At 51.7% G+C, this 22,113-nt stretch overlaps 1 protein-coding gene across 7 annotated transcripts in view; it reads left to right on the forward strand.

The window, feature by feature from the left end:
• The window catches only part of MECOM (MDS1 and EVI1 complex locus), a 348,374-nt gene that overhangs the window by 289,544 nt on the left and 36,717 nt on the right, over positions 1 to 22,113 (forward strand). For 6 of the 7 annotated variants that reach the window (XM_075418356.1, XM_075418358.1, XM_075418361.1 and 3 more), the window contains exons 3-4: positions 10,421 to 10,555; positions 21,469 to 21,571. In XM_075418356.1, the coding sequence (XP_075274471.1) occupies positions 10,421 to 10,555; positions 21,469 to 21,571 (238 nt within the window). Of the gene's footprint in view, positions 1 to 8,660; positions 8,860 to 10,420; positions 10,556 to 21,468; positions 21,572 to 22,113 lie in introns of those variants that run through there. The other variant, XM_075418360.1, reaches the window with a different exon arrangement.

Raw genomic sequence — 22,113 nt, forward strand, 5'->3', positions numbered from 1 at the left:
TTCTGTATCTGCCCCACAAATGTGTCTATAGGAGGAGCTTTCCTTTGTGGTACCAATCAGCACAACTTGCTGATGTTTAAAGCTCTGTTCCAAAGCATCAACTGTTCGTTTCCAAAGCTAAAATATTTTTCTAGCTAAAAAAGGGCGATAAAGTACAATTTCTGCTACAGATGAGCCATATTAAAGCACGCAGAGCTGTTTAAACTGGCAGAGACCAAGCAGACTCCCCCTATTTATCCACGAGAAGCCATGAACACCAGCGGGCAGACGGGAGTTTCTGTTCATTTCCCTCAAAGGAAAGAAGTAAAAAGCAACTTCTTGGTGAATGAAAGTTATGGGAAAATATTGCATGAGGTTCCTTCCCAGCCTGCCACCGATTTTCTCCATGACCAAATCTCCATATTCCATCTGTCAAAACAAAATTACAATCTTCCCATCCAGCACACTTCTTCTCCCATCCACGCCAACTGTAAGCTTTTCAGGGCAGAGACTCGTGTTTATTATTTTTCTACCCACAAAGGATCCTGGTTTCAACTGGGGCCTCTAGGTGCTGCTGTAATGCTAGTAATACTAATACTCATAATTCTGTTACTGGCAAATTTAGCCCAACATCGTAGGTTTAAATAAGTTATACGGAAAAATGGTTATAATAGAGTCTCCATCTTCTTTCAAATTCTGCAGGTCATTTTGCATCCGCAAAACTCCGTTTATGGATTGATATGCGTCTTATATATTGTATCTCGGGAATGTTTTCTCTATGAATCTCACACAAAATCCGCAACATGACTTGTGGATAAAAAAGCCACAGGAAAAAAAATGCCTGAAGCAGTAGTGCTTTCGTCCCTCCTCCTTCACTCGCACACATACCCAACTGCCTTTTTTTTTCCCTTTTGTTTTATCAGTATGGTGCTAAATTACCAAGTTTGAAATTTCTTCAGCAAATAAGGGATGCATGCCAGAACACAAGTGCCCTGAGGGATCTGAGTCTTAGGGGAAAAAGCCCTTAATTTCCAGGTTTATAGGTAGCAGCACTTTCTTGAAATTGGAAAATGTTCAACTCATTTATGAAAGAAATCTGCCACAAGGATATGCTGATGTTCACAGATCTTTCATTAATAAGCCATTGTGATCAAGACACATTTTTTTGGTTATAGGACAGGTTTATTTTGACACCTGCATCAAATATATTTAGCTCCCCCTGAGATTTTCCCAGTGAGCAAAATCTCCTTGCTATGCAAAATCTCTCTGGTGCAAACCAGGTAGCTCTCGGAGTAAGATTTTTCAAAATTAATCGGGCACTTTTCCCCATGTGTGACTAATTTACATGGAGAAGCACTTCAAATGCCCGCCCAGGGCTAGTTAAGCATTTACTGCTCAGGACCCCGGTTTCCCTGCCGAGGGTGGGTGCACGTGAACAGCTCTGCCCACCGATGGTGGGGAACCTGACCCGCTCCCGTGGCACCGGTGGTCCAAATGCTTCCCGGCTACATGCCGGGCAGATTGCCCGAGCACAGGATCAGGATCAACCTTGCACGTTCCTCTGCTGGCTGAATAAATCAGCATTCCTGAATTTCAGTTCTCGGACTTATCTACCAAGCATGACTCAGACTGGTGATGGGGATTTTAACCTATTTATAGTTTCCTAGCAAGCCCTTAACAAAGAATTTTCCCTCTCCTACCCACCTGTGAATAATATCTAATGCTACTGTCAAGGCTTGGCACGGCTGCGACGTTTCAGAGACGGTGCGGATCTTTAGCCTGCCTTTAGCAGGGTATCTTTCCATTCATCCGCAAGCGCCTTGCAATAGGAGGAGGATTCATTGTCGCTGTTCGAGCCCTCGCTTTCCTCCGCAACCTTCTCTTCCCAGGGATGATGAGTTAATTCAGCTGGGACAATGTTAGTTCATCAGGTTTTGAGGTTTATCTGAAAATTGAATTGCAGTAGTTTCCTATGCCAGCTGACTTCATGCCTGTTTAGTTCAGGTTTTAGACAACTCCAGTCAATGATTGCAACGGGTTTGATATGAAGCGTAGGTAGGATGAAACTGTGACTCCGATGCTTTCAGGCAGGTTTTTCTTCCCCGCTGCGGGAGCTGGTTATGACGGCCGTCCGCACGTGTGTTTCTGCATGTAGGATGTGCACCCGCCTCCGCTGAACCTCCCCTAGAACCATCCACACATGTACGTTTAAAACAGCAAATGTGAACCTGAAAATTTTAAAATGAGTGTTTGGCTTTTTATTGGGTGATAAATTGCTTCTTACGCTTATAAAGTCCGCAGGTGTTTATGTCCACTCTTGTATGCCTAGTTAAAACTTTGGCTACAACAGGAATGCTTTGAAAATAGCCAGTCACTCCTAAAATTGATTATTAAAATAGAATTACCTGTTATGCATCACATTGATTCTCGCAGTGTAAAGTTCTGTTGTTTAACTCTTCCAATCCCTTTCAGCCTGGTATTTTCACTGCTATGGTATTTTCTTTTCCATCTTTCACCTTGCAAATTCTGTTGTCAGACTCTGGATAGTGCCGAGACTTGAACGGTGCCCCAGGGCTTGCTGCCACCCACCCTTCCTGCATGGCTTTTCCAGACGCCATGATGGGCTCTGGGGCTGGAAAAGGGCTTCCAAAGCAAGCCCTCAGACTATTTGGCGAATAAGGCTTGAAAATTAAACATTTGGAAAAAGCAAAAAGTTAATGGATCCCTGCTGAGTTCTTATGCCTGTACATACAAAGGCAGTCTGCAAAATCCTGTTACTGTGCTTTCTATCGCCTAGGTACGCCTTCTCAGAGAGTGTTTTTCAGAGTTCTTCCATGTTTAGAGCAGCTTCTGCAAAAAAAGTTGTGTTTCCAGGCAGAGAAGCGGTGGTTACATCAGGTGGGAAGCCCCGGCCACGCCACGTACAGCCCCTGTCTGTGAGATCCCACTGCTCCTTCTCTGGATGAGCGAATCGTGGTGAGCAGGAGAAGGCACAAACCTGGTATTAGATTTCCTCAGCTGTATTTTAGCAAGGATGAATGAGAGAGTGCTAAAAAAAACCCAAATCAGACATTTTTTGGCCATGTTGGTAGGTTTTAGAGGGTCGTGGTCAAGGTGTTTTACTCTTTGGGTGGTTAAGAGAGCAAAGAGCCCTTCCAGGCTGCCCAGCACACGGGGAGAGATGCAGAATAAGGGCATCACCAGTGGAGTTTCCCAGATTCTCCAGAATGTTGGCTTTCTTTCAAAACACGAGGAAGGTAAAGTACAGGAAAGCACACAGCTTCTGGGTGGACAGGAGGCCAGTGCCCACATCAATCAGCCGCTGCCTTAAATTGCCCTGTCTCTAGTAGGTGTTAAAACGAGCTAGCTAATGTGGGTTTCTCCCCCGACTTTTATCTTAGCACGCACGCGTGCCAAACTCGCCCGGCGGGGACTGTCTCGCCCTGCGGGTGCAGTAACCCTGAGCGTGAGAAGGGCCTGGGCTGGATTTGGAGGCTTCCAGACTCTTCTGTAATGCAAGTAATGAACACTACGAGGGAAAACGGCAACGCTCCTCAGCATCCAGCGCCAGAGCACGCGCCTTGGCAGGGAAACCCGGGGGAAGACTTGGAGGAGGAAAACGAGGAGATTTTTTCCCATTGCAAGGAGGGTGCTCTCAGTGGGGGGTGGACAAGCAGCATGGCATCCCTCAGCATCACGTTTTGGGGCTGGGTGCAAGGGCCACGGGTGGTTTGTGATACGGTGTTACAACACCTCTTCCTGCCGTGAGGAAGGGCAGTTTCCACACAGTTTCCAAGCCTTCCCCCCCAGGGCAGGAGCAAATTTACCCAGGCAGCTGAACGCTAGCCACTGACCCATCTTTACATCTTCCTTACTCGACAGTTGACTTGATGATCTTAGAGGTCTTTTCCAACCTTGGTGATTCTATGTTTCAGTGATGGAGAAGGTAAAACTGCTGTGATTTCCCTTGTCCTGGTATGCACTAACGCCCGAGGTCCAAAAAGATTCAGGCTCGAACCCCGGCAGCGTGCCTTGGTGCCTGCCAGAAAACTCCTTCCCACTGGGCAGCCCCTGCTCAGGAAGCTTCCCCTCATCCGTCAGCCGCGACGGCACCCACTCGTGCAGGGAGACCCTCACGGTGGGATGTGACGGAGCCGCCGGCACACGCGGTGCCCGGACGCAGCGTTGCCCGCCCTGGCGCTCAGAAGACCAGAGGGTTCGCACATGTGAGAGCGGGACAGAACACGAGGGCAGTGGGTCTGCTGGGACCCCGCTCACACCAGGATAACAGAGATGACAAAACAGGATTGTGCTGCCAAGTCCATATTGGGGTAAAGAGGGAATGTGCTATTTTGTGGCGTAGATTTTAATAGGAGAGAAAAAATGGAGCCTTTCTGCTTGGTGTTTAGGTGGGTGGATGGCTCCTGCCAGCAGCAGCTTCGTGGCTGCTCCAGACCGTAAGAGTGGGTGCAAGGTGCAGCAGCACCCGTGGGACCACGGGGATGGCTTCACCCACACCTGGGCCCCACCAGTGCGGCAGCCCCACGCCAGCATGCCCGCCACGCATCTGCCCCGCGTGGGCACCCTGCATTCCCTGCACATGTGTTTTTATCCCCCAAAAAAGCACCGTGCCGGGGGGGGTCCACGCAGCAGTGGGAGGAGAGCGGACCCAGCCCCTGCCTCTGCGCCCAGCCGGGGGCTGCGTGTGCTCACAGTCCCGGCCCCGCAGGAGTCGCAGAGGTCCTTCCGCTTTTTTATCACCTGCACATGCACCGCTCTCATTTTTTTGCAAGGATATGGTGGTGTTTATTTTTTTTTTCCCAATGGCAGTTGGTATTTGCGGCAGGGGATGTGTGTCTTTCCTGCATACTCCGCGTTTCAGACCGGTAAATGCCCCTTGCTGCAGCCGGAGGCTTTGGGCTTCACACCCCACAGTTGCCGAAATGGGACCCCCTCCTCAGGCGGGGTGAGCCCCGGGGGTCCCCGGAGCCCCCACCGCCCTGGGGAAGGGGGTGCCGGCTGCGGCAGAGCGCTGATCCCCCTGCGTCCCACCGCCGGGCCGGGGGGAGGAAACCCACCCTCCAGCAGCGCCGGCAAAGCCAGCCTGACCCGAGCAAATGAAAATAATCAAAAGTAATTAGAAGCGTGCTGGACTGCTCCTCGGAGATCTGTGCGAGAGAATAAACATGCCGGAGCCCTCCGAGCCACTGCAAAGGCCCATGTCTGAGCTGTTAGGTGCCCTGACCTTGTCCACATAAAGATGTGATTTATGAAGTGCAGGGCACAGCAGCAGGGCTTCTGTCTTCTCCAGAAGAACCAAATTACTGAGGTGGAGATTAACATGCTTTCAGTTGGGCCCATTTCCAGACCAAGGGAAATTTTTTATTTACATTTTTTTACCTTTAATTTCCTCCTCCTCTCCCTCGCTCGAAAACTGCCTTTTGGCCGGGAGGGACGAGCCCGGCAGCGTGTGAGGGCAGGAAGGGTGGCCGGGACGGGGCACCGGCACGGGGGGCCGCAGCAGCACCTCGATGCCCACCGCCATCACCACCACCGCTCCTTCACGCGAGGGCTGGGAGAGGTGCGGCTCTTCCCCCCGAAATAAGCAGCAACACTTGTGGGTTTGCTCGGTATTTTGTGTTTTTTTCTTTTAAAGTCTGCAACGCGGGGCGGGAGGAATTAACCCGCAGAAATTGCGTCGCCTTTCCTGCTTGGGGCTGTTGTCCCGGGTTTGGATACGCTGCAGGGCTGTTGTTTTCTGCGTGTTTGTTTTGCTTCGCTTTTCCTTTCTTCCCACTGGATACGCTCGCCCAGTATTTCAAACCCCGCGGTGTTAGTCAGGATGCTCAGTGTTGTGTTTAGCCACCTTGAGAAATATAGCATTAAAGCCCACTTAAAAATGCGGTTATGGAGTGGCTTGCTCTATAAACGTAAGGATAATATTAAGCCTAATACGAACATTCGCGGGGTTTTAAAACACGGCCAGCGACTTGTCTGCTTTTTTCGCCGCCGTCCCCGGCAGCGTTCGGCCGAGGGAAGCCCACTGCGAGCGGACAGTGCAGCTGTTTCATCTGGCTCTGGCCAGGCTGCTTTGCTCTGCTTTAATGATGTGCTGGAATGCGCGATGCCCATAGGGTCTCCATTAGGAGAACTTTTACTTCTGGGACGGCCGCGAAGTTAAAGGCTTACAGGAGGCATCGGCTTACAGCCTGGTGGGAATTGCTAGCAGACTCCGAGTACCAGCTCCTTGCTGCCTCCACTAATGGAGCGACTTCTTTTAAATAAACAACGGCGAAAGGGACCCCTGTGGAAACCCGGGGGCCTCCCGAAGCCCCTGCCGAACAGTCCAAGGGGAGAGGGGAAAGGCTGGGGGGGTCTTTGAAAGATTCTTCCTCGAAAGAAACAAAATGCGTGGCTGTGTCCCCTCACGACCGGCGGTGAGGCGAGGCCGGGCTCGGTCCCCAGCGCCTCCGGCCGCGAAGCCCTGCGGCTCGGGGGCAAGTGCCTTCCTCCTTCTCCTCGGGCCGTGCCGGGGAATTACCGGGGGGGGGGGGGGTGTGTCCCCCGAAGGGGGCAGCGGCGGCCCCGCGCCGGCCCCGCTCCCGGCCCGTGTCCCGGCGGCCAGCGCCACCTAGCGGCGGCGGGCGGCTCCCCGGCGGCGACGGAGGCCCGGTGCGGGCCGGCCCCGCTCCGCCGGTACCGGGAGGCCCTTTTGTTTATCCGCCGGCGTTTCCGCCTTTTGTGGCGGAGCCCGGGGGCTGGGGGGGGGTTGGTCCGGCTGCTATCGGGGCCTCTGATCAGGCCTACGGGCTCGAGCAATCAGTTTCCCAGATTACTTGTATTTAATACACAATGCATCATAAAACAAATCCCTCATCCTGACAGGAAGAAAATAGAACAGCTCATAGCTCGAGCCGGTCCAATTTATGGCTAAATTAAAAAAAAAAAAAAAAGAGAGAGAGAGAGAAAAAAAATAAGAGGAAAAAAAAAGCCCCGGGGATGGGGGAGCGGGGGGGGCAGGACTCCGGCGCGGTTCTCAGGCCCGGGCGTTACGGGAATCTCCCGCCAGGTTTTTTGAGGTTATTGACAAAAGATTTTATTTTTTTTCTCTTTTTTTTCCTCCACCCGTCTTACCTACCACCACTGCGTGCGGGTTTGGGGTTTTTTCTTTCTTCCCCCGCTTTCCCTCTCCCCTCCCCGGCTCGGACAATAGCTATTATCTGAAATAACAGTTCAATGTCACAGATAACAGGCCGCTGAGACGAATTAATCATCATCTCTTGTCACCCGGCTGCTCGCCCTCCCCCTGCCCTCCTTCCCCGGCCCCCCGGGAGAGAAAAATCGACTTTTAGTCTGAGAAATATGTACTTGGGGAAAAAAAAGTGGGTGGCACTTCTGGATCGCGCAATAAAAGATGTAGTTCAGCCCCTCTTCTTTTTTTTTTTTCTCCCCCCCCCCCTTTTTCCCTCGCCCCCTTCCCCGAGGTGCACGCACAGACGCGCGCCGCGCCCGGCCGGTGCCGGTTTGCGGCCCCGCGTCGCGGGTGCGGGGCCGTTGGCGCAGCCGGGAGAGCCCCGGGGTCGGCGGGAGCGGAGAGGAGCGGGCAGAGCCCAGCCTCCCGCCGGCTCCATTCACGGGATTTGTTACCGAATAAATAAAGGCGTAGGGGGGGAAAAAAAATAATAATAATAAATAAATCTTTTCGGAAGCGGCGGCGAACGGGGCTGCGGTTCCGCGGCACCGAACGGGGTCGTCGGGAAATTAGCTCCAAAAAAAAAAAAAAGCAAAACCCCAAAAAAGAAGTAGCATTTAATGAGAAATTATTATCAATAACCACCGCGGCGGCGCGGAGGAGGACAAGGAGCCGGGGAGCAGCCGTCGGGGCGATCGCGGCGCGGCTCCGGGAGCTGGGGGCGAGCGGCGGGGCCGGGGCCGGCCGGTGGATAAATACGGGAGGGGAGCGGCGAGGGCCCGGGGCAGCGCCCGGGGATGCGGGGGGGAATGGAGCGGGGGGGGGCCCGCTCCTCCGCGACCCGGCGGTGACCCCCGGCCGCGGGGCCGCTGTCGCTTTAAGCGCGTCGGGAGCGCCGCCGCCGCCCGGGACCGGGGGGGGGGGGGGGGGGGGGGGGGCCGGCGGCGAGGCCGGGGCTGCCCCGTTTTAAAGCGACAGTGCCCGAAAAGGGGAGCGGCGGGGTGGCTGGGCCCGACGGGGTGGGCGGGGAGGGGTGGGGGGGCAGGGCCGGGCCGGGCGCTGCCCGGGGGTGCGGCGGGGCAGGAGCGCTGCGGGCAGGCTGCGGGGGTGGGGAGGGGGAGAGCCGCCCGCCCACGCACACGCACACTTTTCTCCCATCCCCGGCGGAGAAGTGAAAGAAGTTTTGTTTTGTTGAGCGGTGCGCGGTGGGGTTTTTGTTGTTTTTCTTTTTTTTTTCTTTTTTTTTTTTCTTCCCCCTTAAAGAGGGTTTTGCGGTTTTTGGGTTGGTTTTGGTATTTTTTTTTCTTTCTTTTCTTTTTTATTCCCCCCCCCCCCTTTCCTTCTCCCGATAACTTTCCTCGCACACACACGCGCACGCCAAGCCAGCCGATAAGAGCAGGAGGGGCCGCAAGGGGAGGAAGGTGATGGCCGGCCGGCACAAACCCGCTGAGCCTTGCCGCCGCTGAGCCACCCCCGGGGCCGGCAGCCCCCTCCCCGGCCCCCGCCGCCCCCCGACCCATGCTGCAGCGCACCGCGCAGCCCCGGACCCCGACGGCCGCGGCCTCCGCTCGCCTTTGACGCCGAGATGTTGCTTCCAGCCGCCTGAAGGAGATTTTTTCCCTCTCCCCCCCCCCAACACCCACAATCCCCCCCCCGACCCTGCCCACGCAGGCTCCCGGCGACACAAGGTAAGAGCGGCGAGCGCGGCGCCAGCGCTGCCCACGGCCCCGCGGGACGCGGCCGCCCTGCCCCGTCGGTGCCCGCCGGCCCCCGGGCAGACCCTGCCCCGCCGTCCCGGGGGATGGGGGGCGAGCACCCCACCCCCTCCTCGTTCTTGGGGCAGGGTTTTATTTGAAAAGGAAAATGAAATGCCCCCCCTCCCCCCTTTCCAAAAGACTAACCGGCGGGGCAGCGTGCGCGCCCGCGGGGGATGGAGCTCACCTTGCGCGGCCGCGGGAGCTCCCGGCTCCGGTCGGGATATGGGGGGGGGGCGGGGGGGGGGGGCGGAGAAGCCCGGCTGTCCCAGTGCGATGCTCGGCGGCGGCGGGCCGGCCGGCACGCGATCGCACCCCCCCCAACACCCCCCCCCCCCCCCCCCCCCCCCCCCTCCGGAGGGGCCCGATCCTGGCGGGGGGGGGGAGGTGTGCAAGGCGGGCAGTGCCCTCGCGAGGGCTCCGGTCATTATAATTAACGCCCGGTGAGCCCTCGGGAGGGAGCTTCGGCGGGGCTTCACCGGCCCGGCGAGCCCGGCCCTGCGGGGTGCCACAGCCCCCCCCCCCCCCCCCGGACTCGGCCTACGGGGTTTGCGGGGTTTGGGTTTTCCCCTTTTCTCGTCAAACCGGGCCCTCTGCTGCCCGGTGCCGAGCCGGAGAAGTTACAAACGGAGCAGGGAGCCGACTGGGGTGCGGTGGAAAGTTTAGGATAGGCCGGTGGTAAAGCTTGCGAATAAATAATGATGGTCGGTTGTACGTAATGATGAGTAATTTGTCATAATACTGGAATAGAGCATCCTCGTTAGCTTGTCCGCAAGCAGTCTCATTATATTTGTTGGTTGTCTGCGTGATTGGAACCGTTTATCGGTGTGTATTGACTGCTGCCACGCTTTGCGTGAGTGTTTACATTGTTTTTCATTTATTTTCTTTAGTTTGGCATAGGGAGTTCTATTATTTGCTTCAGTTCAGGGGAGGGATTTACGTGTTGCGCAGAAGGGCTGTTCGGGAAGCGTAATATTAAAACAAGATAAATAACTCTGCCTACAGAATAAAGTTTGGTTCGGAGCAACAGATACGAAAAGACTAAATGGGCGCTGCAAACAACGTAAATCCCAAAACAAAACACCAACCTCGAATGAAGCCAACACCACTTCTTTCAATAATTTTTGTTCTATTCCCTGACAGAATTGTATTTGATTAAAATAATAATTTTAAGTGTACATAGTCACTGGTGAATACCAAAAAAAATCAGATCCCTCTTAAATTGACACAGGGTTTCTTAGCAATTAGACAACATTTTGATTACATGTAAAACCTTTGTCAGGATATTTTTAGTACTTTTATCGTCCTTTTATTGTTATGTGTGTATTCTGACCGTTCCTTAAAAATAAAAATCTCACCAGAGAAGCGAGTTTCAGAATAAAGATGCCTATATTATTATTACCCGTTTGTTTCTCTGGAAACCTGTGGTTTGCCTTTTCATTAGTACGTCCAGACAGCGACAGAAAGATTTACTCTTTCATATTCTTCCTTTTAGATCTTGGATGAGTTTTGCAATGTGAAGTTCTGCATAGATGCCAGTCAACCAGATGTAGGAAACTGGCTCAAATATATCAAGTTTGCTGGATGCTACAATCAGCACAACCTTGTTGCATGTCAGATAAGTGATCAGGTATGTGGCGTTCGCTTTCCGGGCTTCTTTTTTTGTTAAGGAACTCTAAGGTGTTAAGGAACTCTAAGGTGTCAATGGAAAAAAAAAAAATAGCAGTCATTCACGACAGATTCTGGCCTCTTTGCTGTTATGGCAAAAGATAAGGCACAGATGTGAAACGCAGAGTAATTTTCATTATGGACTGCCAATAATATGAATTTTCTATTTTACCACATTGTAGTTCAATTCATAAACAATCTCCTTTTTTTAATATTTATATTTATCTTATACCTGACAAAAATTGGGACTGCTTCCTTAGGGATACAAAGCCAGTATTTGCTGATTTTGAATCAGCAGCGTTTTCTGGCTCTTGTTCCAGTGCCCTTGGATTGCGACGTTAAAGCGTGGAGTTGATCGGAAGCTGTAATGTGAAATTAATGGAAAGAGCGGAGAGGAAGACGCGAAACTGAGAACGCTACCAGCGTAGCTGCGTGTGTGGGGCTGTGGATTTGAACCCACACGTGCGTGGATATTGTTATGCCTTCCCGCACGCTTTGCTGGAACTCGTAACACTTGTATGCTGAACCAGGATCTGCAGTGGCGTTCTTTTTCTTTTCGTTTGTTGCGCTTACATCCACTCTCTGTTGGGCTGAAACGTTACTTATCCTCGTGTGTTGGGAAAAAGGCTGGGACAGGCGGAGGAAGGATGCAGGGAAGCATTTTGTTTTCAATTATGCTGATGAGTTATTAGGTGTTGCTTGAATCAAGGTTCACTTTAGTCTGCGGATAATACATGCCGTTACGAAATATTTTAATGGGTGAAGCGAGGTTAAGAAAGCTGTATTTCTTTAAAGTAAAATATCTTAAATAGCAAAGCAAGGACTGAATGAGAATTCTTGTTTCAGATTTAAACTTTGCTACCTGCAGCATAGCATTTGATTCATTTCATCAATGTTTTGTTTTTCACCACTTAATTAACTGCATCAGGTGAATGTTAAAGATTATCTTTAGCTGATTTAATTGCCTTGACAGTATTGAAAGAAGAATTACAACCAGACACAAAGCTTCAATTAGAAATCATTCTTTCTAATCAAATTCCTTATGTATAGGAAATGAATGTGAGCCAGCCTGCTATTTCCAGCAGCATTAGGTATTTCATGTATTTCACTCATGCGAGATAGTTGATTAAAACTGGTTTCAATAACTTTTGCAGAAACTATGATACAGGACTTTTTTTTTTTTTTTTATTTTCAACTTTTACAGTTCGGTCCTGGGCACATGTAACACAGAATGAGCTAGCTGACTGAGGGATGATTTCTGTTTTACGTAGCAGCTGGTTTAACTAAAGAAACCGTAAAGATTATTAGTAAATGCAAAATACATTTTCCGAGATGAAATATGCTTTGCAGTGAAAAATGATAATTTCTCTAGATGCAGAGCATTTATGGAACAGAGGTACGAAAAGGAAAGTAGATAGATTAATTGAAACAGCAAATTGGGATATTTGATGTTTAAGAGGAGTTGGTGTAGGTAGGAAGGATTAGAAGCAGAATCACGTGCGTCGGTCAGTGCAGCTTACTGTCTTTGCGCCGGTGCTGGCGATCTGCAACTGCCACGACACGCCGGGCTGAAACCCCAGCGGCTGCCTCGGGGCCGCAGCCACGCGCCCGCGTTCTGGCGGCGCTGGGAGGAAAGTTATGGCGCTTGTAACTTTCTCTATTTTTCGTGTTTACGTTTTGGAGATTCGGTAATGGTGGCTGTACCGCTGCCAATAGTTTCGTTCATTCACTGGAGACTTGTTATTTGTTTTGTGCAGTATGGTGCTGTTCATAATTCCATATTTTTGTAGCTTATTGTTGCTGAGATTTGCAAATTAAGAACTGGTTGTCTTTCAAGTGGCGTGTTGCGAGCTGGGTGCTGTCAGCAAGAGGTTGTTGTTCATTTGGCCCCCTGGAAACGCGGCACGTTTACCCACAAAATCGTACGCGTACTCCAGCGTTTTACGACCAGAGCCTAAAAAGTTAATGCTAAAAATGTGCTCTCGAATCTTAAAGCGAAAAAGCCTTTCTAACAGCTCCTCCTTCTGCTTTCTTCTGGCACAAGCTCACCAGAGGTAATATAAAATATAATAGGAAGGCGAACTGGGGAATGGACATTACATGGCCAAAGGTGTGCGTGTACGAGGAGTGACAAACGCAAGGCAGGACGGAGCGTGCGTGCGTACCTGCGTGGGGTTGCCTTTGGGTCACTCTGCTGCTGCAGCTCCTAGAAAAAATGGGGGAAAAAGAGGGAAAGAAAAAAAAAAAAAAAGAAATAAGAAAGGTGAAGCCCGAGGCTGTGTATCGGTGGTTGCAGCTGGAGCTGGGGGTCAGAGGCGATGTAGCCTGGCTGGGGCAGGAGCCCCACTGGAGCCGCAGCCAGCGCAGGGTGCAGGGGTGGGGGTCCCCCCTGGCTCCCCCCCAGTTCCCCCTGGAATAAGGAGCACCTCAGCAGCCCACATCGCACGGGGAGCATCCCCGTGGCCGCTGGCTCCCGGGGCACAGACACTCGATCAGCAGTAATTGTTCACCTCTAATTGCTTCAACTCATCTGTAAAATTCGCCAGCAAACATTGGGCTGTACCTGAGCAGGTAGAGGATTCTGCCAGTGCTCCCGGCCTCGCGCTGCCCGCAAGCTTCTGCTGCTAAATTCAGGCTTGACTGACAGACAGGTATGGTTCCCAGACTGCTCGAGGCAGGGTTTAGATGAATCTCAGGGCAACGTGTAATCTGGTTGCTCTGCTAAGCTCTACTTTCTGCGTTCAACAAAAAGAGTGAAAGAAAAACATTTCTTTTTTCTTTTTGTTGTTTTCTGTATTGGAGTTTTTTCAGAGACATACCACCCCACCCCCTGACTCACGGTTGAGGTTAGGTTTCATCACTTAGGATCAACTTGACAAAAGGCCTGGGCTCTTGCTTATGACTGTGTAAATGAGCTTTGCGAAGATGAACAGCTCGATAATGGTGGGATGCAGTCAAAACATGCACGCTGGATGCAACTCGTGTTTCACTTGATTGGAGGCAGAGGAGGGTTTAAAAGCTTCATTTTAAAATTTTTTTTTATTTCAAACGAGGTTGATCTAGGATTTCTCTTTGCTGTCTTCCTATTATCTCCTGTCATACCCAATCTAACCTGAATGCATGTAATTCAAGATGTATGTGAATAATGAAATTCCACAAACAGGGCGCTCATTTTTTCCTTTCCCTGAGGAGACTACAGTGTGTGCAGAGCTGGAGAGAGCCTTGTCGCTCCTATTGCCCTGGAATGCGTTTTCTCAGCTCCAGGTCGGTTAGGATTCATACAGGTTTCTGCTAACTTGGACAACTCCCCTCTGTTATCATTAAAAGTCTATTAATTCAACTTTTTAATGACTTTTGAATGATTAGCCCCATTAGGCTTTCTGGCAGGGCTGTCATCCCAGCAAAAGCATTGTTTTTAAATATAGAAGTAAATGAGAGTGCAGCTGCAAACACAACAGTGACTGTAGCAATGGCGCGCCGGGGGCTGTCACGGGCTCCAGGCACACTTTCAGGCTGGGATCACAGTCACTTTCAAGCGATAAAAAATACTTTTTTTTTTTTCCTTTTTTTGCATTTAAGAAATGTAGTTGGTAGCAGTTGAAGAAGTTAAAACAGCTGAAGGTTGTTTTTATCTTGCTTTATTTCTTGCAGAGCTGTGACAGTGATCCAGCCGCATAGTGCTGTGAAACTGCTCTGAGTTTCTAGGTCTCTTCCCCCTGACAAAGCAGCTCCGGGAGATTCCCTTTGGTTCATCCATGGAAAACTCCCAAGTGCCTCAACATCACTTTACTGAGGTTTCGGTTTGCTGTCTGTGCTGAAATAGCCTTTTTGGTTGTTTTTTTTTCTGTGTTTTGTTTCCATATGCTCAAGTATATGACACTGCAATAGGAGAAAAACCAGTAGTACTACACTTCTAACAACATGCCCGATGTCAGCGATATAAACTTACGGGGGTGAACCTACTGCTGTAGGTTTCCCCAGATCTGATCGCATCGTACACCTTTTACGGACTTTTTTAATCTGCAGACACAGCTTCGCGTTTCAGATTTTACTGCCGCTGCCCCCCCTCTGCAGCCGGCGGCCAGCCCACCAGCAGCCCCTCCGGCAGCCCCCGGCCCACGGCCACCTGCGAGAGCTGGGTGGTGCAGGAGCAGTTTTGAGGCTTTGTTGTCAGAGAGCGAAATTCAGGTTTTGGCTGTTGTGGGTCAGGAGGGCACCGGGACGCCGAGTTCATACAGAGCCCTGTTCTGTCACGATTCTTCTGATGAGTTATTAGTTTGTTAACCAAATAAAGCTTAATCCAGCCCCCACCGAAAACCTGTCTCCAGTGGAGCGGGGCCGTGGTAGCGCAGGGGTGGTGGAGCGAGGAGCTCGTCGGTGGTGATTTTCCACTTGCTGCGGCTGGAGCTGAGGCTGTGCGTGAAGCTCCTGCCCAGGCTCTACGTCCCCGCGCTATCTGGCGGTGGCACTGCTCGCAGCGCCGGCCTGTCCTGATGTGACCTGCGAGAAATCATTTAGAAACAACACCAGCAACCTGTTGGTGCCATTTCTGCGGAGTGATAAGCTTTTTATTGGTGATTCATGATTAATAAAAGCAATAAGGCGCATCATCCCTAAGCAAAAAAGTCTTTTTTAGTGATGAGAGCTGTCAAATCATACTCGTAGGCTTGCCAGAAAAAGTAGAGAGGATTATAGATGTCCATAGAGGCAGGACAAGGCTGCAGCTCCCTCGACATTTGTGTGGTTCATGAGTGAAGGTGGGATGTGAGAAGACCACCCGTGGTGAGATCACCTTGGGAGAATGGGTGGACACACAGAAGTTGTGGTCTGGTGTTGGTGGTCAGTGACCCCCGAGCAGGATGTTTCGCAGGTCCAAAGTAGCTCAGCTGGATGTGGCAGCCCCTCACCTGGACCCAGGGCTTTCGCAGAGGCTAAGGTTCACCTATGATGGAAGAAGACAGGAGTATCTTCAGGGAGAAGGCCTTCAGCCCCCAAGATGCCAAAGAGGGTGGCCTGTGGAGGGACATTCTGCACCTCCTTCCTGACTTCAGGGCAGCAGGAGGCACCTTTTACCTCAGAAGGTGGGAAAATGGGGATTCCCGGTGCCATTTCAGGGGAGCGTCCTCGCTCCAGCCCCTCCTGCTTGACCTGCCTTGGTGGTTTCGGGGCATTCCGGAAACGAGGAAGGACAGGGTGCGCAGTCCTGGTGCTGAGATGCTGCGGTGCTCGCCCACCATCTCAGCAGGGTGAAGGCGAGGGGCCTCTCCTCCCCGTCGGGCTCCCGCCCGTGCCCCCACGGCCGCTCACACTTGCAGAGTTTCGCCTGTGGATTTTTGCTGAAGTTTTCTTTGGGCTCTGTACAGTGCTCGGGAAGGACTCCTCTATGTTAGCCCTTGAAAAAACTCCAGTTTGTTTCAAGTGATCATTTGCCTGAGTATGGCAGGAAGAACCCGGCTCGGGTTTCATCACACGGTTCTCCAGCTGCAGAAGTTGTTCATCACAGGAGCTAAAAATTGAAGATTCACTATTTGGACCTTTTTCTTTCTTCTTTTATTTTCCCCTCAACTGCTTAATTACGGCTCATTTTGAGGTTGTGTATCCGTTTGTCCTGCTCGTTTTTCTGGCGGGCATAAATCTTGATTTTCTTCGAGCTCCTTGAACGTAACACTTCATATTAGTTTTGGACATTTAATTTGTTTGGCTTTTCGGGCAAGCTCCCCTCTTGCTCCGAAGCGGCGCGGGGGCCAAGGCCGGTTGGCAGTGTGCACGCTGCTTCTCTGGGCACTCGCCTTCCCCCCTGGCTCAGGGCACGCTCCCCTCCGGCACGCCACAGCCCCCGGAAAGCGTCTGGGAGCTGGGGCTGGTGCCTCGCCTGGGGTACCCGCACCCACGGCGTGTGGCCGAGGCCGGGAGCCTGTCGGGCGCTGGGTGTCAGTGCGGGAGCAGCAGTGTGGGGCTTTGTGGGCCATGAGCCATCAGTGTGCCCTGGCTGCCAAGAAGGCCAATGGGATCCTGGGGTGCATCAAGAGGAGTGTGGCCAGCAGGTCGAGGGAGGTTCTCCTCCCCCTCTACACTGCCCTGGTGAGGCCCCATCTGCAGTGCTGTGTTCAGTGCTGGGCTCCCCAGTTCAAGAAAGACAAGGAGCTGCTGGAGAGAGTCCAGCGGAGGGCTAGGAGGATGGTGAGGGGACTGGAGCTTCTCTCCTACGAGGAGAGGCTGAGGGAGATGGGCTTGTTCAGCCTGAAGAAGAGAAAGCTGAGAGGGGACCTTAGAAATGCTTCTAAATATCTCAAGGGTGGGTGTCAGGAGGACGGGGCCAGACTCTTTTCAGTGGTGCCCAGCGACAGGACAAGGGGCAACGGGCACAAACTGAAGCAGAGGAAGTTCCGTCTGAACATGAGGAAGAACTTCTTCCCTCTGAGGGTGACGGAGCCCTGGAACAGGCTGCCCAGGGAGGTTATGGAGTCCTCTTCTCTGGAGATACTCAAGACCTGCCTGGACCAGGTCTTGTGCAGCCTGCTCTGGGTGACCCTGCTTCGACAGGGGGGTTGGACTGGGTGACCCACAGAGGTCCCTTCCAACCCCTACCATGCTGTGATTCTGTCATCGCCTGGGGGGTTAAAGTACAAAGAACACCAACTCTGAGCAGCCTGTCTCTAAAATCCAAATTTCCCAGGCAGCACTGGGGCACGTGCAGTGTTTTCCGAAGCTCACATATACACAGGAATAAAAGGTTTAGTCGGATGCGACGGGATGCAGCTCCTGTGCGGGGCTGAGCGCGACAGCCGTACGCGCGGCAGCCGGCGCCGTTGCTCGCACGCAGCTGCTGAAGTGTCACTTTTTCCCCCCAAACCGGCTTCCTGTGGTTCAGCCTTCCCCGGGGGCTGGAGAGGAGCCGAGGGGGGTTCGGACGGGGCGGTGTGGGTCTCAGGATGGCCGGGGCGCTTCAAAGCGCACGGCCCCGGCCCCAGCTCGCAGGGATCGCGTTTTCCCTATTATTTCAATTATTACAACTTCCTGAAGAGGTTGAAGGTCATTCATAATTCACGCTTCTGTCATCTTTACACATGCCAAATGCAGTCTATTAAGCATAAATAAAATTTCAAGTGCCTGACCAGGAAAAGTAAACTGGGATTCGTAACAATGAGGCCTTATTCATCCATTTAAAAGTAAATTGCGTGTGTTCTTTTCTTTTTTTCCCCCCCCCCTCCCCTTTCCCTTTACGGCTTTGCAGTTTGGGAGCTTTTATTTCTGCTCGGTAGCACAAATATATGACCTGTGGTGTAGGCAGGCACAGAGGGCTGATGAGTTCGGCCTCCCCCACCTTCTCCCCACCTTGAACCCCCTGAACTTTGAAAGCGTTTCCAGATCTGGATCCGATTTTGCTCTTCCTATATAAACTGCAGTCACACACCGCTGATCCCAGGGCATGTGAAATGCGCAGCTGGACTTTGCTTTTATACATTTATCCCCCTCCCGGCCGTTTCTCCGCCGCGCAGCAGCTCTTCCTGTACTTCTCTCGGTGCGCGTTGGCACGTCACGGGAGCAGGTGAACCCGAGAAAGTCAGGTAACACGATGGGCTTGGTAGGATGAAGAGGTGAAAGTCAGAAAGTTAAAACATTTCGTTAATTACGGTAGAGTCGGGATTGCATCCGAGAAGTCTTCAAGCTTTGCAATGGGAAAGTCCATTTATTCCTCATCGCCCTTTGCTCACAGAAAACACTGCCCATGGCGGAGGCTGCAGAGCCAGGGCAGCCAGGAGGGAGCTGCGGGCAACGCGGGGGCTTGCGGGACCCCCACCCTGTCTGCTCTTGGCAGGCTGCTCCCACCTAAACACTCAAGCAACGTGGTTCGTTTCCATGGGACACAGTTAATTTCTTGGTTTTTCTCAGACAGGAGAATTCCAGAAGGCTTTAGGTGGGAAGAGTGAGAAAAAAGCAGTAAGGACAGCTGTTAAAATCAGTTTAAATTTACCTGCACAATCATTTTGGTTTAAAGTTTGAGATGTTTGATTTTAGATCCTCACTGGAATGCAATCTGGTGTATAAACTGTTAATGCAGGTGGGGTTTTTTTTTTGTACATGCAGAAATTTTAAAAACTTTTAAAAATAATAATTATAGTTAATATTTTCATAATAATAATGTCAACATGCCTGAGCTGGAAATCTGTCACTTGGACCTGGTTTTGGAGGACATTAATTCCGAGATGCAAAATACAGAAGCATCACTCAACCTAAACCATGGATTTTTTCGGGATACTCTGTCTTTCTCCCTGCCGAGGTATGGAGGGGCTGGGCAGGTTGTTTCTGATGGGCAGCTTAATTATCTCTCATATTTCAGTATTTTCAAACACGCAGACAGGACAGTTGGCTACAGGGTTTACGCCCTGGTTAGGGGTTTGTCCCACAGCTGCGAGAAAGATGCTGCGCTGTCCTGGGGCTTCCCGAAGAGAAGCGACGCACCCCAGCGCAGCGCGCCGTGAACAAGACCCTCTTTATGTCCGTGTACGGTCCACGTGTCCTCGCTCTGCGACGAGAGGTGAAAAGGGCTATCCAAATACCTTTGATGGGGCAGGAAAAACACTGGAGAAGGCTTCACTGGGGTTTCTGTTCGCTCCTTGGTGTGGATGCGCCGCTGACCTCAGAAGAACAGCTGAGTTTACCTGACCGTGACACAAAACCCAGGAGCACTGAGGCGAGTCCTGGGCAGAGCAGGAGCTTTGGCATGGTCCGTCTGAGATGGTGGAGATGCCACCTGGTCGTGGGGTGGGCCTGATCCTGCTCCCATCGCAAGAGGGAGGTAGGTGCTGTTGCAGGAGGAAGACCCGCAGAAGTCTCTGGGGTCAGTGTGCAATGCCGCATGTCACGCCTGTATTATTTCCACCCAAAGCCAGCCAGCAACCAGGCTTATCTTCCATAGATCAGACTGCAGCTTTTATTTCAGATATGCGGAGGACATTATAATTGTGGAAGAAAAAAGCCAGTTTTCAATACATTTGTCTTAATAAATGGAAAAACAAGCGTCGTTTAAAGCAAATACTCACTGGATGCAGTGCTGACAGCAGATTTATTTGTGGGAGTCAAAAGCTGGCTTCACTTAAATGTGTTTTGGCCTTTGATCAAACAAGTTGCATTCCCCCAGCCACATCCCCAGTGCTCCGAAGCCCGCGCGGCAGCCCCGTGTCCTTTGGCACCGGTGGTGGCACCAGCTCCAGAGGGAGTTGTGGTACCAGGTGTTCGCCCGGCTGTGTGAAGAGACATGCATGAGACCCTGCTACAGCTCTCTTGGTCCCTTGCACCCTCCAAAGTACTTGGTGGAGTTCGAAATCCCTTCGGCAAGGGGTGAAAATGGGAAGCCCAAGCAGACCCAGCTGACGGTTTGACCAGGGCGGCATGGCAGATGAGGGAGGTGCAGCCTGGGCAGATCTGGCTGCCCATAAACTCCTTCTCCTGGCTTTCGTGGAGAAAATCAGCCGTAAGCAGGAGATTGTGGCATGGGTGCGTTGTGCCCGATGTGTTTTCCCGGCACGTCTGGCACCTGGAGAGAAGCGAGTGGTGGGGTGAGCTGGCACCGGCAGCCTTCGCCGTCACTCCCCTGAGCGGCGTTTGAGACAAGACAAAGAAAGGAAAAACAAATCCAAGGAAGTGCATCTAATTTCGTTATTTCTAGGTATTTAGCCCGTATCTGTGGGCAAAGGCAGGTTGTGCAGAAAGAAATGATTAGGCTGTACGGCCACCTCCTGGAGGACATCGGTATGTGCTGGCTGCCGGCCCACCCGATGGGTGACCGTCCCCGTGCGACCTGGCGAGGGCAGTGCCCGCGCAGCGGTACCTGTACCTACCTTGTGACAGATACATCTGTTCGACTTCAGACAGGGAAAGTGACTTTCTGCTTTTCTGCCGGAGCACTGAAAGGAGTATTGAGGGTTCAGGGTTTGAGAGTGAAACCGTTAAAAATACGTCGGTCCGAGAAAACGCAAATGCATCATTTTTTAGCGTAGGAAACATAGCTGTCATGTGTTTTTGTTTAACAAGGCCTGAGGAAGTTACTAATATTTATTTGAGCTGCTTTGTGGAGCTTTTTAGTGCTCTTCACATTTCCTGCCGAGACAGAAAGCAGCCAGATGGATTTTGGGAATTTCCTTTCGGCAGAGCCCCGTGGTGCCGGCGCGCGCTGACTCCGGGGGCACGGACCGGAGGGAGCAAGCCCCTGCTCCTTCCTGGTGACAAGCTCGGAGCCTGATGTCACCTGTGCGGGGGGATCAGGTGCTGCCGGCCAGGGTTCCCACCAGCGGGTTTGGCTGCTCGCGGTGTTTCTCCCACCGGGACTGATTTTTCCTTTGATTCCCGTTTGAAGCTAAAGAGTGACCAGGCGCACTGCTTTGTGTAAGCCTCTCACCTCGCGGCTTTCTGGACTGCTTGGATGGTTGAAATGGGGCGGGTTGGGTGCCTGTGGTTTAACTGGCAGCATCGTCCCAGTTCTAGTACCTTTTCCCAGCGCCACAGGAGTTCTCTCCCTTACGTGGATCACTCAGGGGTGCATTTCACGGCTACTTTGTACATGGATTTGGTATAACCAAGCATGCAAATTGCTGGTGGTATTTGCAGTCATCACGCAGCTCCTTTTGCAGCAGAGGCTGTTGAAAGAGACTGTTCTGTTTGCCTTCACAGAGCCCAAACCGCCAGCGGCTTTGGGGCTGGAAGGAGCAGACCTGCCTTAGTCAAAGTCGGCATCTCTCCGACAGCCAGCCCCCACACCAGGGCAGGGTCTGGCCGGGCGGTTTTGATCCCGTAATACTCACCAGCAGTGTTTTGTGACTCTTTGCTGCTTGTGATAGTCACCTTGCTTTCTCCTTTTTTATTTTTTTCCTGCAGATATTCTACAGAGTGGTAGCAGATATTGAACCAGGAGAGGAACTCTTACTGTTCATGAAGAGTGAAGATTATTCACATGAAACAATGGCTCCAGACATTCACGGTTAGCCACTTCTTACTGTCTAATCTAAGAGAGAGTGTCATTCAAATTAAGCAAAAAATCAGGGACATTTCTCCTCTGTTGGAATCCTTTTGAAATCTGGGGTGGCTTCGCTAAAGTCAGGGCAGAGAGCTGGACCACGATCATATTTGTCTGTCTTCTGCCCTCCCGCTTCTCTGAAAGCTGTTCGTGAATAAACTAATATTATCATGACTCCTTCAGTCCCTCTGAAGGGTGGGCCTGCTCTCAAAAGCGGTGCCGGCGCTAGCATTGGGGGTTCTCTGTTTATTTTCTTCATTGCTCCTGGTCCGACCAGGAGCGTAGCTTCAAACAGCGTTGCATTTTGTACCTGCTAACCTGGTGAGCTCTGGTTTGCACAGTCGCTATTTCTCAGCATTGCGCCCCTGCAACTCGAAGTGTTGTTCAGGTTTTACCCTGGCTTACTCGAATCTCCCTGGCAGATGTGACTGAGGGCAGTAGTAAGGCTTGAAGATTGAAACTCGATCGTTTTGTGGGTATTGCAAGAGGAGGACAAGAGTCCACAT

Source organism: Opisthocomus hoazin, chromosome 4 (assembly GCF_030867145.1).
Source record: "Opisthocomus hoazin isolate bOpiHoa1 chromosome 4, bOpiHoa1.hap1, whole genome shotgun sequence".
In the NCBI taxonomy this organism is placed as follows: domain Eukaryota; kingdom Metazoa; phylum Chordata; class Aves; order Opisthocomiformes; family Opisthocomidae; genus Opisthocomus; species Opisthocomus hoazin.